Genomic DNA, 12,966 nt, shown 5'->3' on the forward strand with positions numbered 1-12,966 from the left:
AAAATCAAGATGCTCTGCCTTCTGTAATACAAAGTGTTGCCTGAAAGGGTCTTAATCTTGACATCCTAGAAATCATGAGATCTCAACACCCTGGGCTGCACTCTCCCACCACTATCCTGCAGTATGGTGACTTTTGAGCACGGAGAACAGTCAGTGACAGGAGTGGCCTCCACACAGGATCTGTGGCTTATGGTGACATTAATACCATCCTCTTACTTACTTTCCATGGCCCAAGCCAGCAAAGTTTCCATGAATGTGTCACATAGCCAAAGCAGAATGGTTGAGACAACAAACTAAAAATTGACCAAGGTCTTGCTGAACAGGTTAGGATCCTGCTGACTACAGATCACACAATACTGGAGGTTTGATTCCATTATGTTCACTCCTCAAATAAAAAGCAGACACCAACACAAGTAGTTTTAATTCCCATACCTGCAAGTGTGCTCTAATCAGTTAACTCAGATTTTCCCCACTGAGCAACTATATCATGTACATATCTGTGTTCTGGGAAACATAATAAAATCCTGAGGCATTCAAGCAAGAGAGATCAATTCAAATGTGATAATACAATTCCACTAGTAAAACTCAGTACACCTAACAGAAGATTTTGTTGCTGATCTAGCTCTGACAAGCATGTTTTGCTCCTGTAGGACTACTGAAAACTTCAGTCAAAAGAGGACTACAAGTATTTTTTTCTCTGCCTGAGATTCATAATGTATAATGACTTTTTTTTTTCCAATAATTTGCTGCCTAAGCATTTTGGGGCAAGATTTTTTCCTCTTATGCTGGTTTTGTCTTTCAGGCCATCACCTTCCTCTATTTGATAAAATAAGATAAATATCCAGTTACCTATGTCACAAAATGCTACTTATGAGGGGTTTTTTGGTGGGTTTTTTGGGGTGGTTTTTTTTGGTTTTTTGTTTGGTTTTGTTTGGTTTGATTTTTTTTTTTTTTTTTTGTACCTTGCAAGACTTGTAGGAAAGATTATGATTTAAGCAAATTCTTACAAATTCCCCAAGCTCATATTCCTCTCCTGGAGCTAAGGGTCTGTTGAAAGAGTACACTGAAACATGACAGAGTCATCTTTAAAAATACACTGAAAAGCTTAATCAAGGAATGCATAAACTAGTAATGTAAAAGATTCCTTCTTCAATAATAAGCAGAAAGTGCTTTCTATTAGCTTTGAGCGTAAGAATGAAAATTCTGTTCAGGCTATTAATGGATTTTTCATTTCAACACTTCTGCATGCTGCTCAAACTTCAACTTTTTTTTTTCCCCAAAAGTATATTGTTCAGAGGCTATTTTTAATGTACTTACCAAGAAAAAGATGTCTCTTTGGTTATGTATTTACTCTGCAAAGGGATCATTAACAGTTCTGCATTTTAATACAAAAATGAGTTCAAAGTGCAACTTCAGTGTTAGGTTGCTTGGTAATTATGTGACAAAGGCACTATATCCCTTTCACTGTGAAATCTGAAGTTTCTATTCAAATCCACTTTCAGATAATTTATGTATCAAAGACAAAAGATGGATCTCAATCATTCCTACATACTGCTTTTCAAGTACCTGGACATGTTCCATTACCTTGCTCCTCTCCGACCTGCCTGCAGCTGTTCAGATCCCAAAATGCAGCCTCATTAGTTTGGATACAAAAGCATAAAAGAAACCCCATATGTAATATGACAAAATTGAACAGGTATCTTTATTAAGAAACACGGAGGGAGGGCTAGAAAAAAAAAAGAAACAGAAAACACTGGCTTATTTTCCTGTCTAATGCCACCGATACTGCTGCCAGCCACTGTGCAGCAGTTGATACAGGATAAGTAAGGGTATTTTTCTTTAATTCAATTATGGAAAGGTAAAGAACAGATCTGCAGTATTTCCCAGACAGTACTAGGCCGTGATCTACATTAAATGTGAAAATGCACAAAATGATTGAAGGCATCTTGCCAAAACAAGGTCTTTCCTCCTAACATGTAACTTGAAGACAATTTCCATTCCAAAAAAAAGAATAAAAACTCAGGTCTCCCTCTCAAAATCCACAGGAATTATTTACAATGTTAAATCTGTCTGCCAGAGATCTTCTCAAAATTGTGTTTGTTTGGGGTTCGGGTTTTGTTTAGCATGGGCATTTTTGACAAACTCCAGGTTTGGGGGCAGGGCACGGAAATACTATACACAGAGTGTCTCATGATTCAGAACAGATGAACAAGTAGGCATTCAGTTTTTATTTTAGTTGTGGGCCATGGTTATGTACTTTTTATTCAGAGAGACATAACATTCATTTATTTCTTATACTTTAGAAATTACCTGTTCTTTAGTGCGTACACAATCTAGTATTACTAATTTTGGTGAAACAGCTCACGTCAGAACTCTAAATTTAACCACCTTGACCTACCCAGTATCTAATCAAACATGTACTAAGATAAATATACCCCCTAGACAGTACTCACAGTGTTTATGGCAAATCTATATATTGTTTAATAATACGTTCATCATTGCTGTGACATCTGCACTTTCACACGTTCAATCACCAAAATGGATCAGTCACTTTCAAGGTGTGGTACTCAAACTCCTCAAGTATCTCTCAGAAGGTCTTAAAACTAGATGAAACAAGTGTATTGGCAATTAGTTTGGAGGCATTTGCACTTCACTTGGAAAAAAAAGTGAGGCTTTTCCAATTAAAGTTTTTAGAAACTACACCAAAAAAATAGAAATCTCTTAATTCGCTATAGATAAACTTATGATAGGCACAGTTTAAAGCAAGAAGCAAAATTCCAATGAAATATTGCCCAATCTCAATTTTAACTGCTAAGGACCAGATACAGTAATAAATGAACAGATAGAAGATCAAATGTATAGATCAGGCCACATAAGAGCCTTATCAAGAAAGATGCTTGAAAGAAAGTGAAAAAATGCCCCTGTAGCTTCAAAGAACATCCAGTCAGTTCATGGCTCAGTATGAGGGAAGCAATAACATCACTAACAAGAATTTAATTTTGTCATGACCAAGTGAAAACATGAAGCAAACATGACAATGGACCAGAACATAATTGCCTCCTCTTGGTCCACAAGCCTATTTTTATAGGATCCTTCAAATGTACCTGAGAAATATATTGTCATCAGCTTTGTCTCAAAATATCTACCTGTGATGCTAAATTCTGCTCAGAAACACAACCTGAAACCAATTTACTCACAGCTCGACACATCCTAACAGCCTTTCATAAAAAGCAGGAAAGGTTCCTGGTAATTATTGCCATGAAGTGGTATCACCAAACAGAAAAGGACAAGAAAAGAGAAACTCATACTTCACAAAATTGAACCAGCTGCAAATATAATTTCTCTTGCAAAAATCCGTGTCAGGCCAAACCTGGTCTTACCAACAGCTACAAAACAGACACGAGCATGAGGCTTATGTCACAGTCTGGTTCAGTTACTGTGGCACTTCAAGGCACTGACAACTTACTTCACATAGATTTCTTCATAGGTTAAATGGAGATAAGACCAACTGCATTGATGCAATGCTGTCATTAAAACATTAGTTCCCTCTTCCTCCCATCTTCCCTTGGCCACCATCCAGAGGCTGCCACCTCTACTGACTTCAGAGAACTTCTCTTCCTGAATTGTAGTATCCCTCAAAAGTCAATGGGTACATCTGTACTCTTTGGGTAACTCAACTCTGCCTTTGGTGTTACTCTGCAGAGAAATACACGCAAGAAGTTCTTGAACCATCTAAATTACTGTAGAAGTGCTCTGTGTTCAGTGCCAATATTACCAGGTGTAAGAATCCTATTTTTTAAAACTTGAAAAAAAAATTATTCTGAAACATTTCAAATGTCGAGCTGGGAAAAAAAGAATCCCAAATGTCAACACTTCCAAATGGAAAACAACCTGAGATGAGCTTTATATATAAAGTAAGTGGGACATTGCAGCAAAAGGTATATTTAGGAAGAGGAGAAGGTAGTGAGTGCTCTGGTGCAGTTGTGAGGTGTCTCATAGGATGGTGAGAAAATGAGAACAAACCCCTTCTTGAAAATGAGGACAAAGAAACAGAAGTGATATTAAAAGCCAGTGTTGGCTAGATGATAACAAACCAAATATTCCCTTACTCCTAAGTGTTACTAAGTATTATTTCAGTGGATGATTGATACACAGCTGTTTCACTTACCAAGTATCCCATTCTTTTTGCCATGTGCCTCCTTCTTGTCCTTTATCTACTTGATCTCTTCTGCTCATGTTTTTTGCAAAGGCCCCTCACATTAGTTTTTCCAGTTTCCCAGTGCTCCCCTCCACAAACAATCTGAAACTTCACAGTGCTAAGGGCCAAATGTCACTATTCAACCACCCAAAGGAGGCAGGACAATGCACAGCTGTTCTTGAAAAGATTAAGGAAAGCAGAGAAGACTTAGAGCCTCCTGTTGATGAAAACAGAGAAACTCCTATTTCTCTAACAGTTTCTTCTTCTCTAGTAAAAGCAGCCATCAGCAGCCTCTTTGTGAGGCTGAAGCCCCCCCAGGGCCCAGGCAGGTGGCTGCCCACGGCACCACACCACCCATGGCAGCAAAGGAGCCTTTTGAGCCCATACATGCCTAGCCCTAGCCCTAGCCTTGCTGTCATACATAGCTACAGCAGAAAATCTTGTTCTCCAGTTGCCTTCGGAACACCGCCTACTTGTAGAAGCACAAGAAAGCACAGAAGCTACCTGGGCTTGCATGCTGACTTCTGCTTCTCCTAAGGTTGCACTGAAGTTTAATCTCATTTGGACTGCATTGTGTGCACCAAAATAACAAACAGGTAGATCATCGTGGTGTTTGTTTTGCACATTTTGTAACCCAGTTGCCTCACACACTTCTCAGAAGTACAAGACTCAACAAAGAACTTGCTTGGAAAAAAAAAAAAAAAAGGTGAATCATGCTAGTTCTGCATAAACCTGTGCCAACAACACAGAATAACATACATGAAAGCATCTTCTGTTTTCAGCTTGTTACACATTGTCTTTGACATCTCAAACCCTGTAATAAATAACACATAAGACAGATGGACATAAGCTGCTGCTTGACATAAATAGCAGCAATCCCAATTATTGCTCACCTGGTTCTCACTGGGGCCCTGAAATGCTTAAGAGGAGGCAAAGAAAAGAGGAAAGACAAAACCAGAAAGAATTGGTGTGCAGGGTAAAGCCAACATTGGGTAATTTTTACTGACTCCTAAGACCACACTTCTGCAACAGCAGTGCACTGGTTCCCTCCTGTCACCACGGCCACCAGGGCAATCTTACCCACCTGCTAAAACCTGACCTCCACAACTGCTTACAGGCTACAGACTCACACTGAGTCTTGCATAGGGCCCTTGGTATTTCCCAGTGTTACTGCTAGTCCTGTACTCCTCTCTAGCGCTTCCAAAGGGTAGAGTGTGCTGTGCCAGACACCAGGGCAATTCTAGCCCAGGGGATGCAAGGGGCACATGATCACACCACTCACTCTCTCTCCCTGCTGCTTTCCCAGTTTCAGCCATGTTTTGAAAAGGCAGGAGTCTCCTGGATGCACTTTCCAGATTTTCTAATGAGTACCAAAGCCCGGGCAACACCCAGTGCTCTGTGTGAAGGCAAAGTGGGGAGGGTGGCCTGTCCATTCCTGGCACTGCCCCACCAGAGCACTCCTGAGTCTTACCTGAGTGAGGCACTGCAAGAGCTCTCTGGGCAAAAAAGGAAGGAAAAGAGCAAACATTTAGGAACTTTAATTAGAAATAAGTATAATATTCAAAGTATTATCCTGTAAGTGAATCAATCAAGAAGTAATTAAAATTAGTTTGCTTTTAATATTAGTTGCACTGAAGTGCAATAAAATACTGTATTTTTTAACACTATAATGGTGTGGACAGACACAGTATGTAATTATTTCACATACATATGTGAGCACCATGACCACCATGAGGGCAAAAACCTAAGTAGTTGCACACCCAAGGAAGAGAAAATCGCAACAAAAGGTAAACCTAAGGGCCTGCTGATAAGAAGGACATCTCCACCAAATATACAAGGCTGAGTGGGAAGACAAGATGAGCAGTATCAGGAACAGATGAGACTCCCCTCCCCTTTTGGGAAAGGAATAATAAAGGTGACAAAGGGACCATAAAATTATGGAGCTTGAGCAGTACAGATATTGCTGAATATCCATATGTAAAAGTGTGCACCACACTTTTACACGGCACTCTGCAAAGATTTTATAGATACAGGAAATGAAGTGAATTATATAAAGTTCAGTCCTCTAAAACTTTCACAGATAAAATATATCTCACATCTCTTCCCAACCCTCTTCAGAGATCAGTCTTTCATTCAAAACTAATATAAATCCGAACACAATGAAACCAAGTCATTAGGTACACTACAGCCATTTCCAAATTCTTGGGATGTGTAAATGTGTGCTTTATCTCACACTGCAGTGGAATCTTATGCCAAGTTTAACACGTGTTGAAAAATACAAGGCTCATGCCTCTTCAGACCTGACTGAGCTACCAAGTAAGATGGCAAGTATGTTCTGCAAGCCATCTGCTTTTTCTGCTGAGAACAGAGAGAGTAAAAATGTTTACAGTTATTTGAAAAACTCCTGCTCTACTAGCAACATTCCACCAAAATGCAAACATACACATTCTAAAGCACAGTTTACTTACTGTGGCTAGAACATAGCTTTTATGGGGTATTTTGTTTATTGCAAGAGTTTCTAAGCTGAAAAAAAATAGCTGTACACAATTCTAAGTTGTTTGAATGCCTTGGTTTTACAATCTACAAATGGAAAGGAAATTTAACCTCATCTCCACAGATATCTATATAGTAACAATTTCCAATTATTTCCACAGCCACAAATACTGTGAAGAATAATCATAGTTGCAGCATCACCATTACAGTTAGGAAGGGAAAAAAGAAACAAAAAAAAAACCAAGACTTCACATGTAACAGAACAAAAAATTAACAAAAACAATGGTTTCAGCTTATTGGAGCAGAACCTATTATTTCCATGTCAAGCCCTTTTCTATTTCAAGTTTAATACTACTCCTGGATATATAAAATTATCCCTAGTGACAGAAGAATAAGCTATACAAGCTGAGAGCATTGCTATCTGAAAAACTGCAAAACTGATTGGTGCTCAACCCCATAGCTCACAGTGGACATTCGTACCCCAAAAATCTTTCTTAAGTGTAGTGTGAAGGTACCTAGATGTCCTGGCATGGGTGAGAGGAAATTTAGGGCACAGCACACTAGCAGAGCTTCTGCAGGCTGTGCAATCCCCCATGCAAGTCCTGGCATTCCATGTCAAGCTGTTCCTGACGCTGCTTTTTGGAGGCTGCCCAAAAATGCAACTCATATGGCCTCCCTGAAACTGCTCTGGCTTCAAGACAGAGAGCCATGTAGCTAGGTTAAAAGTTTTCAGAGCCTTCTTTGTTACAGGATGCAAAATCTACATGTCTGGGCCTGCATCAGCCCAGACACATCCATCAGGAGGATGCTGGGACACAGGCAACAGTCAGACAAATGCTGGACTTGGGAGCATGAACACAATTGAGACATATTATGCCCATTGAAATAAATAGAGTGTGTCTAAAGGCTACTCACAGCTGCATTCGGGCTCACTAATGGCTGGCTCTCAAAGTCAGCAAAGTCTGCACAGAGGCCAAGTAACTGTGACTGCACCCTCCATGTCGCTGTCATAGCACTGGAGGACCAAGCTCACAGCATTCACTCTTCCTGGTGCTGGCCAGGGAAGGAGTGTATGGATGTGATGGCAGCTGTGGCACTGACAGGGGACATGCAGGCACAACAACACCCCCACCATCCCTGACCTCTCCCTTTGGCCAGTGTCTTGTTGGAGTGCAGAGTCCAGCCTGCCTGGCACAGTCCTCAGCAGCCCACGCTTCCCTAAGGGTTACTCTACCCAGCTAACACTGAGGTTCATGTACCATTAGCAATACTAAATCAGAGACACTGAGTTCTTGGGGTAGGAGTGGGACCACTGTAAAAGTATCAACTTCTCCAATTCTCTGGGTTTTTTGTATTTAAAGTAGTATCTTCACATCTATCTTCTAGGTTACATGTTGTTCTTTTGTTACAAACTAAAATACAAAAATGTTTTGTGCAAGTCAGTATGGAAAACAAACTTCATGAAGTTCAGGCTGAAATGCATATTAATCAATCTTATCTTAGTTTCTTGAAATACACAGCTAGATTCTCATCCTGTTTGAGCTACCCTGAATTCAGCATAAGTGAAGATATTCTCACCCTAGTTGGCTTCACAAATATCCAATTTCTTCATGAATTCAAACAATCAAGGGTAAAACCTCAGCATACTTACTTGATGTTTATCCACAATTTTTTTTAAAAATAAAACCAAGTACATTTATTCTAGAGTTTAAAAAAACCTAACCAACACCCACCCCCCAGCAAAAAACCATAACAAAACAAAACAAGCAAACAAATGAAAAACAAACAACAAAAAAGCACCACACCAACATCCTCCAGTGACTTCTGACCTGTTTTCAGGTCAGGTACATTAGTTACCATTAGTGAGGTACATCAAAGTCACTACTACCAGAGAAAGAAGGTCCATTTTTCCCATGCTGACAAGGAGACCAGAAGAGTACTACTATCTGTAGGGCTTTTATCATCTCATTCAACTTCTCCCTCTATCATTTCCACCAGCTTTATTTGATCTGAATTTGCAGGCCAGAAAGTCCTTACTGACTACTATAGGCAATGCATGACCTCAGCAACATCTCTGCAGCACAGAGGCAAAGGTTCAAAAGGCCATTTTTGTTTAGGTTTTCTATTGCCCTTAAAAGTTATACAGAAGACTTTAAAGGTCCCTGAGAACTCAGAAAAGGATAGTAGGGAAACAACAGTTCACAGCTATCCTATGATATTTCGAGGTTTTGCTTCAGAAAAAAGTAAATACTGAGATTGCATGCAAACTGTATGTTCTCCAACACTCTTAAACTGCATCTTATTTCTTCTTATTTATACTTTTTACTAGTGCTTGCTATGGGAACATATATTAGTTAAAAATTATCAAAAGTAAAATAACAAGAGAAATCTTTTAAATAAGGCAAGATAGGCTAACACCAAATGCTCTTTAGAAAAGCATCCTGTGTCAGCATGGGTGTGACACAGGCTTCTTGCACAAGACAAGCAATCCCATCTCACAGTTCTGTCCATCTTCCATCCCTGCTTCTGTAATGTAAAGGCTGACAGAATCTGACAGAGCTTACCGCCGTACAAAAGACGCAGCTGCATTCCTGAAGAGTGGTCATCTTATCCAGGGAATATTCACAGAGACATAGTTTGCACGTGAGGAGAGGCTCCAGAGCTAACTCTCCAGCTTCTGACTCATCAGCTGTCATGGTTTGAGGAGAAGCTTTCTCAGCAGAGCCCATTCAGTCATTAATGGTGCAACTCAGCCTGAAAAGATAAATCAGCAGCTGAAACTTCATACAAGCCATGCAGTCACTTCCATTGCTCTGAAAATTTACATCTCAGATCCATAAAAGTACCTGCACACCCAAATGTACTATTCAACATCTTGGAGCCAGTCTCAACTTCAGGCCATTCAAAATTTACAAAGAGAGCACACCTCCTCGAAAGACCTGAACTGGCTGGGTTCTCTGAGAACATTCACCTTGCTGGCACAAAGCACCTCAGTCAGGCTGCTTAACATCAAAATTTGGAAAAAGCCAAACAATGGGGCATTATATATATATATATATATATGACTCTGCCTTTTCTAGTAAGTTTCAGACTCATAATCCTCCCACCCAAATTGGATCCTTCGGTCTTCACTGCACCCACACAGTTCCAATGAGTGTCTCCACTCCCACTTTCTATTCCAGTTGGTGGCTTGGAAACTCCCCTAGGCAGTGCAAGACAAGAACAGACTCCCACTTTCTAGGCAGGCACTTCAAACATTTAGTCTGTAATGTTGATGGGGGTACCATGAGCTCCACCTTCTTTATCACTGAGACAGTGAGCTGGCACTCTATTGCAAGAGGGATGGTGAAGGCATCTAAACCCAGGAAAGGGCTTCAGCTTGCATGTGCTACTTCACACAGGGCTGGAGCTTAAAACCAAAGGAGTAAGAGCATTTCATGTGCAGTCCTCTTTTTTTGCATTGCCTTAATGATGTCAAAAAGTAGCTTTTGTGCATCCCACTTCCTGGCATCCAGCTCTTCTATTTATTTCGTAGACATGTGAGGAATTTAACTGATGTTTGTGAACCAAGCGCACTAGCACTTTGACAGAGAGATGCTCACCAGAGCCATGGTTTCACTACACATCACAGCAGTGCTTGGGGATGAAATTTCTCTTCTTTGATGAGCAGCTGATGGAAATGCCATGTCTGCATGTAATGCTTTCTGGCCTAAGCATTTGAAAACACTGCACCATATTTGTAAAAAATCTCAAGACCCTCATTCTTACATAGTAACACTGAAAAAGGAATTACAGAGAACATCCTTGTGCTTAAGCTGAAACAATGCAAAGCCTATTTGCAGATTTTACTCACCTCAGCACAGACAGTGGGGCTCACTACAGTATTTAAGGCACAGAAAAATCTATCCACACCTCTAAGAAACTTGACCCAACTTCCACAGACCTCCTTCTGAATACATTTTGCTGATGGCAAGACAACCTTCACACATATTTTACAAGCTGATGGCCAGCTGTGCACAGCTGCTTGCAGCAGCACCTAGAGTGCAGCTCTACTAAATCTGAAGAGCTGCATCACAAATGAAGGCTGCATGAACATGAAACCAATCAAGACCTATTGATGTGCCTGTCAGATCTGACATCTCATGAGAGAAACCAGAGACTTGAGCCCTTTGGTCCACTTCTGCTGGCCTCCCCTGCACTCCTGAGCACCCTCTGGGCAGAGCTGTCAGGTCACATTTGGCAGCACATCCCTGCTGCCATTCAGCAGCTGCCAGAGTGGCCAACGCAGCTGCACACTGTCAATGTATATGTGATGTACTAACTTGCAGTGCCTGCTGAATTCCTCCCTAGGCGGAGAATGATGGGGCTCATGGAGTTTGTGGAACCCTTCCCTGCAGCTCCCACCTGATAACCTGACTCACAGCTGAGCCCATCCCCAGGCCTGTCCCCAAAGCCTCAGGCCCTGTGCTCCCACAATCTGCAGGAAGACAATAAATCTGGGTCAGAGAACACTTACCCCTTTTTAATCTTTACACTTGGTAGTTTCCCAGACTATTCTGTCAGCGAAGCCATCAGATTTGTACCTTGGAATGTCTTTCTTGTAAGCACACCGTTTCAAGAGATATGAGCATCATGGCCAAGATTCTGGCAACCAAACTCCTGACCACAAATCCAAAGCAAACTCTCTTTTTATGGCTTGCTATCACCAGTTCATAACATACACTACTCCCACATTATTCTTGTTGCAGTCCTGGGGCCTGCTACCCTGATGCCCCTCACAATTTGCTCCATAGAGCTGCAGAGCTGGAGCTCCAGCACGGCCAGAAGCCTTAGAAGGAAATCTCCTTCTGAGTCAGGAACTGCAACAATCTTCTGTAATTACTGCAGCAGGGTGGGGGGAACACTGAGTCACTGGAAACGCTATGGCAGATCAAGAACTACCTGTTATTTAAACCTACGTGCTAGACGTTATCTCAGTATTTAGGAGAATTGTAACACATTTACTCAGGTTGCTTTTCAACAGCAGCTGCATCTGTACAGGTGAGCTACTCACCCTCACTCTGCAGTGATCCGAGATATCTTCTAAAAGGACAGATGCACAAAGAACAGGTAAGAATATTTCAGGATGTGGGAATGGATATAAAACAGATACAGCTGTTTCAAAAGTCAGTGTTCTTCTTAACTAAAAGGGTTATGACCCTGCATGCAGGCAGCATTAAGGCAGCTGTAGGAAGATTCAGGTGTATGATTGAGTTTCAGGGCTAGAGGCTAATTTTAGATGGCCTAAATCCAGCACTCAGTGTGACAGTGAAGAGCAGGCTCCTGACACACCGCTCTGTGCTAGTAGCAACCTAATGCCACAGTGTGATGGCTGTAGGGACTCATTATGATATCCCATTGTCATTGATGATAAGCCTCGTCCCTGAAGACTGTAGGTTAAATTCAGTTTTGCTCCTTGTCCCTCCACATATTCACTCTTCCCTCACACCAAGATGCCAGAGCACAGCTGAGGTTCTCCCTAAAACAGGCAGAGCACCCTGTGGAAAACTCTTAGCAGACAAAACCAAACAAGCCTGGCACATCAGAGCATCCACCCCCAACCAGCCCAGGCTGGCTCAGCTCACTGCAGCCTCATTAACTCCAAACGAAGCGAACAGGATCAGAGAACATGGAGACAGCTCCATGTCCTGCCTGCTCAGTCCTTGAAGGAAACACCATGGCTACCAGGAAGAGTATTCCTCCCATGGTCCCTGAGAGACCAGCTTATCCACAAGCAGCTCTCTGGGTCAGGCTGGCACAGGCAAAGCCATCCTGTTAGCGCTGAACACCTGCCTGTCAAAGGGAGAGCAGACCTGTGGCCTGCTGGCCCTGCTCCTCTTCCCAGAGCAACCCTGCCCACACTGGCCCTTCCATCTGTCCATTAAAATTGGGACTTCTGCTACTGCTGCCAAGGGACACATGCTAGGGGAAGAGCTCAGGGTTACAGAGAAGGGTAGCCCCATTCAACAGCAGCTGCACTCTGAGATCAGGTCAGCAGGGGAGGTTTGTTCTCATCATCATCAGATCAGATGGTGGTAACAATATCTTCCTCCAGTTCCCAGCCTCTACTCCTCCTGTTCTTCCCCAACACTTCAAAATGCATTGTCCTCTTTCAAGACCTCCAACTATCTCCTCAACTTTATGAGCCTGGCAGAACTGACTTTTCCAGGTGCAGCAGGGAAGCCATGAAGTTCCACCTCAGCTGCTCTGAATTTTTATGGCTTTCACTTTGCTAT

General features: G+C 41.8%; 1 protein-coding gene across 4 annotated transcripts in view; it reads right to left on the minus strand.

Moving 5' to 3' along the window:
* The window catches only part of RNF144B (ring finger protein 144B), a 90,767-nt gene that overhangs the window by 26,177 nt on the left and 51,624 nt on the right, over nucleotides 1-12,966 (minus strand). For all 4 annotated transcript variants that reach the window (XM_038126929.1, XM_038126931.1, XM_038126928.1 and 1 more), the window contains one exon: nucleotides 9,256-9,445. In XM_038126929.1, coding sequence (XP_037982857.1) covers nucleotides 9,256-9,420 — 165 coding nt within the window. In that variant the 5' untranslated portion in view covers nucleotides 9,421-9,445. The remainder of the gene's footprint in view (nucleotides 1-9,255; nucleotides 9,446-12,966) is intronic.

The sequence above is a fragment of the Motacilla alba genome, chromosome 2, assembly GCF_015832195.1.
Source record: "Motacilla alba alba isolate MOTALB_02 chromosome 2, Motacilla_alba_V1.0_pri, whole genome shotgun sequence".
Lineage (NCBI taxonomy): Eukaryota > Metazoa > Chordata > Aves > Passeriformes > Motacillidae > Motacilla > Motacilla alba.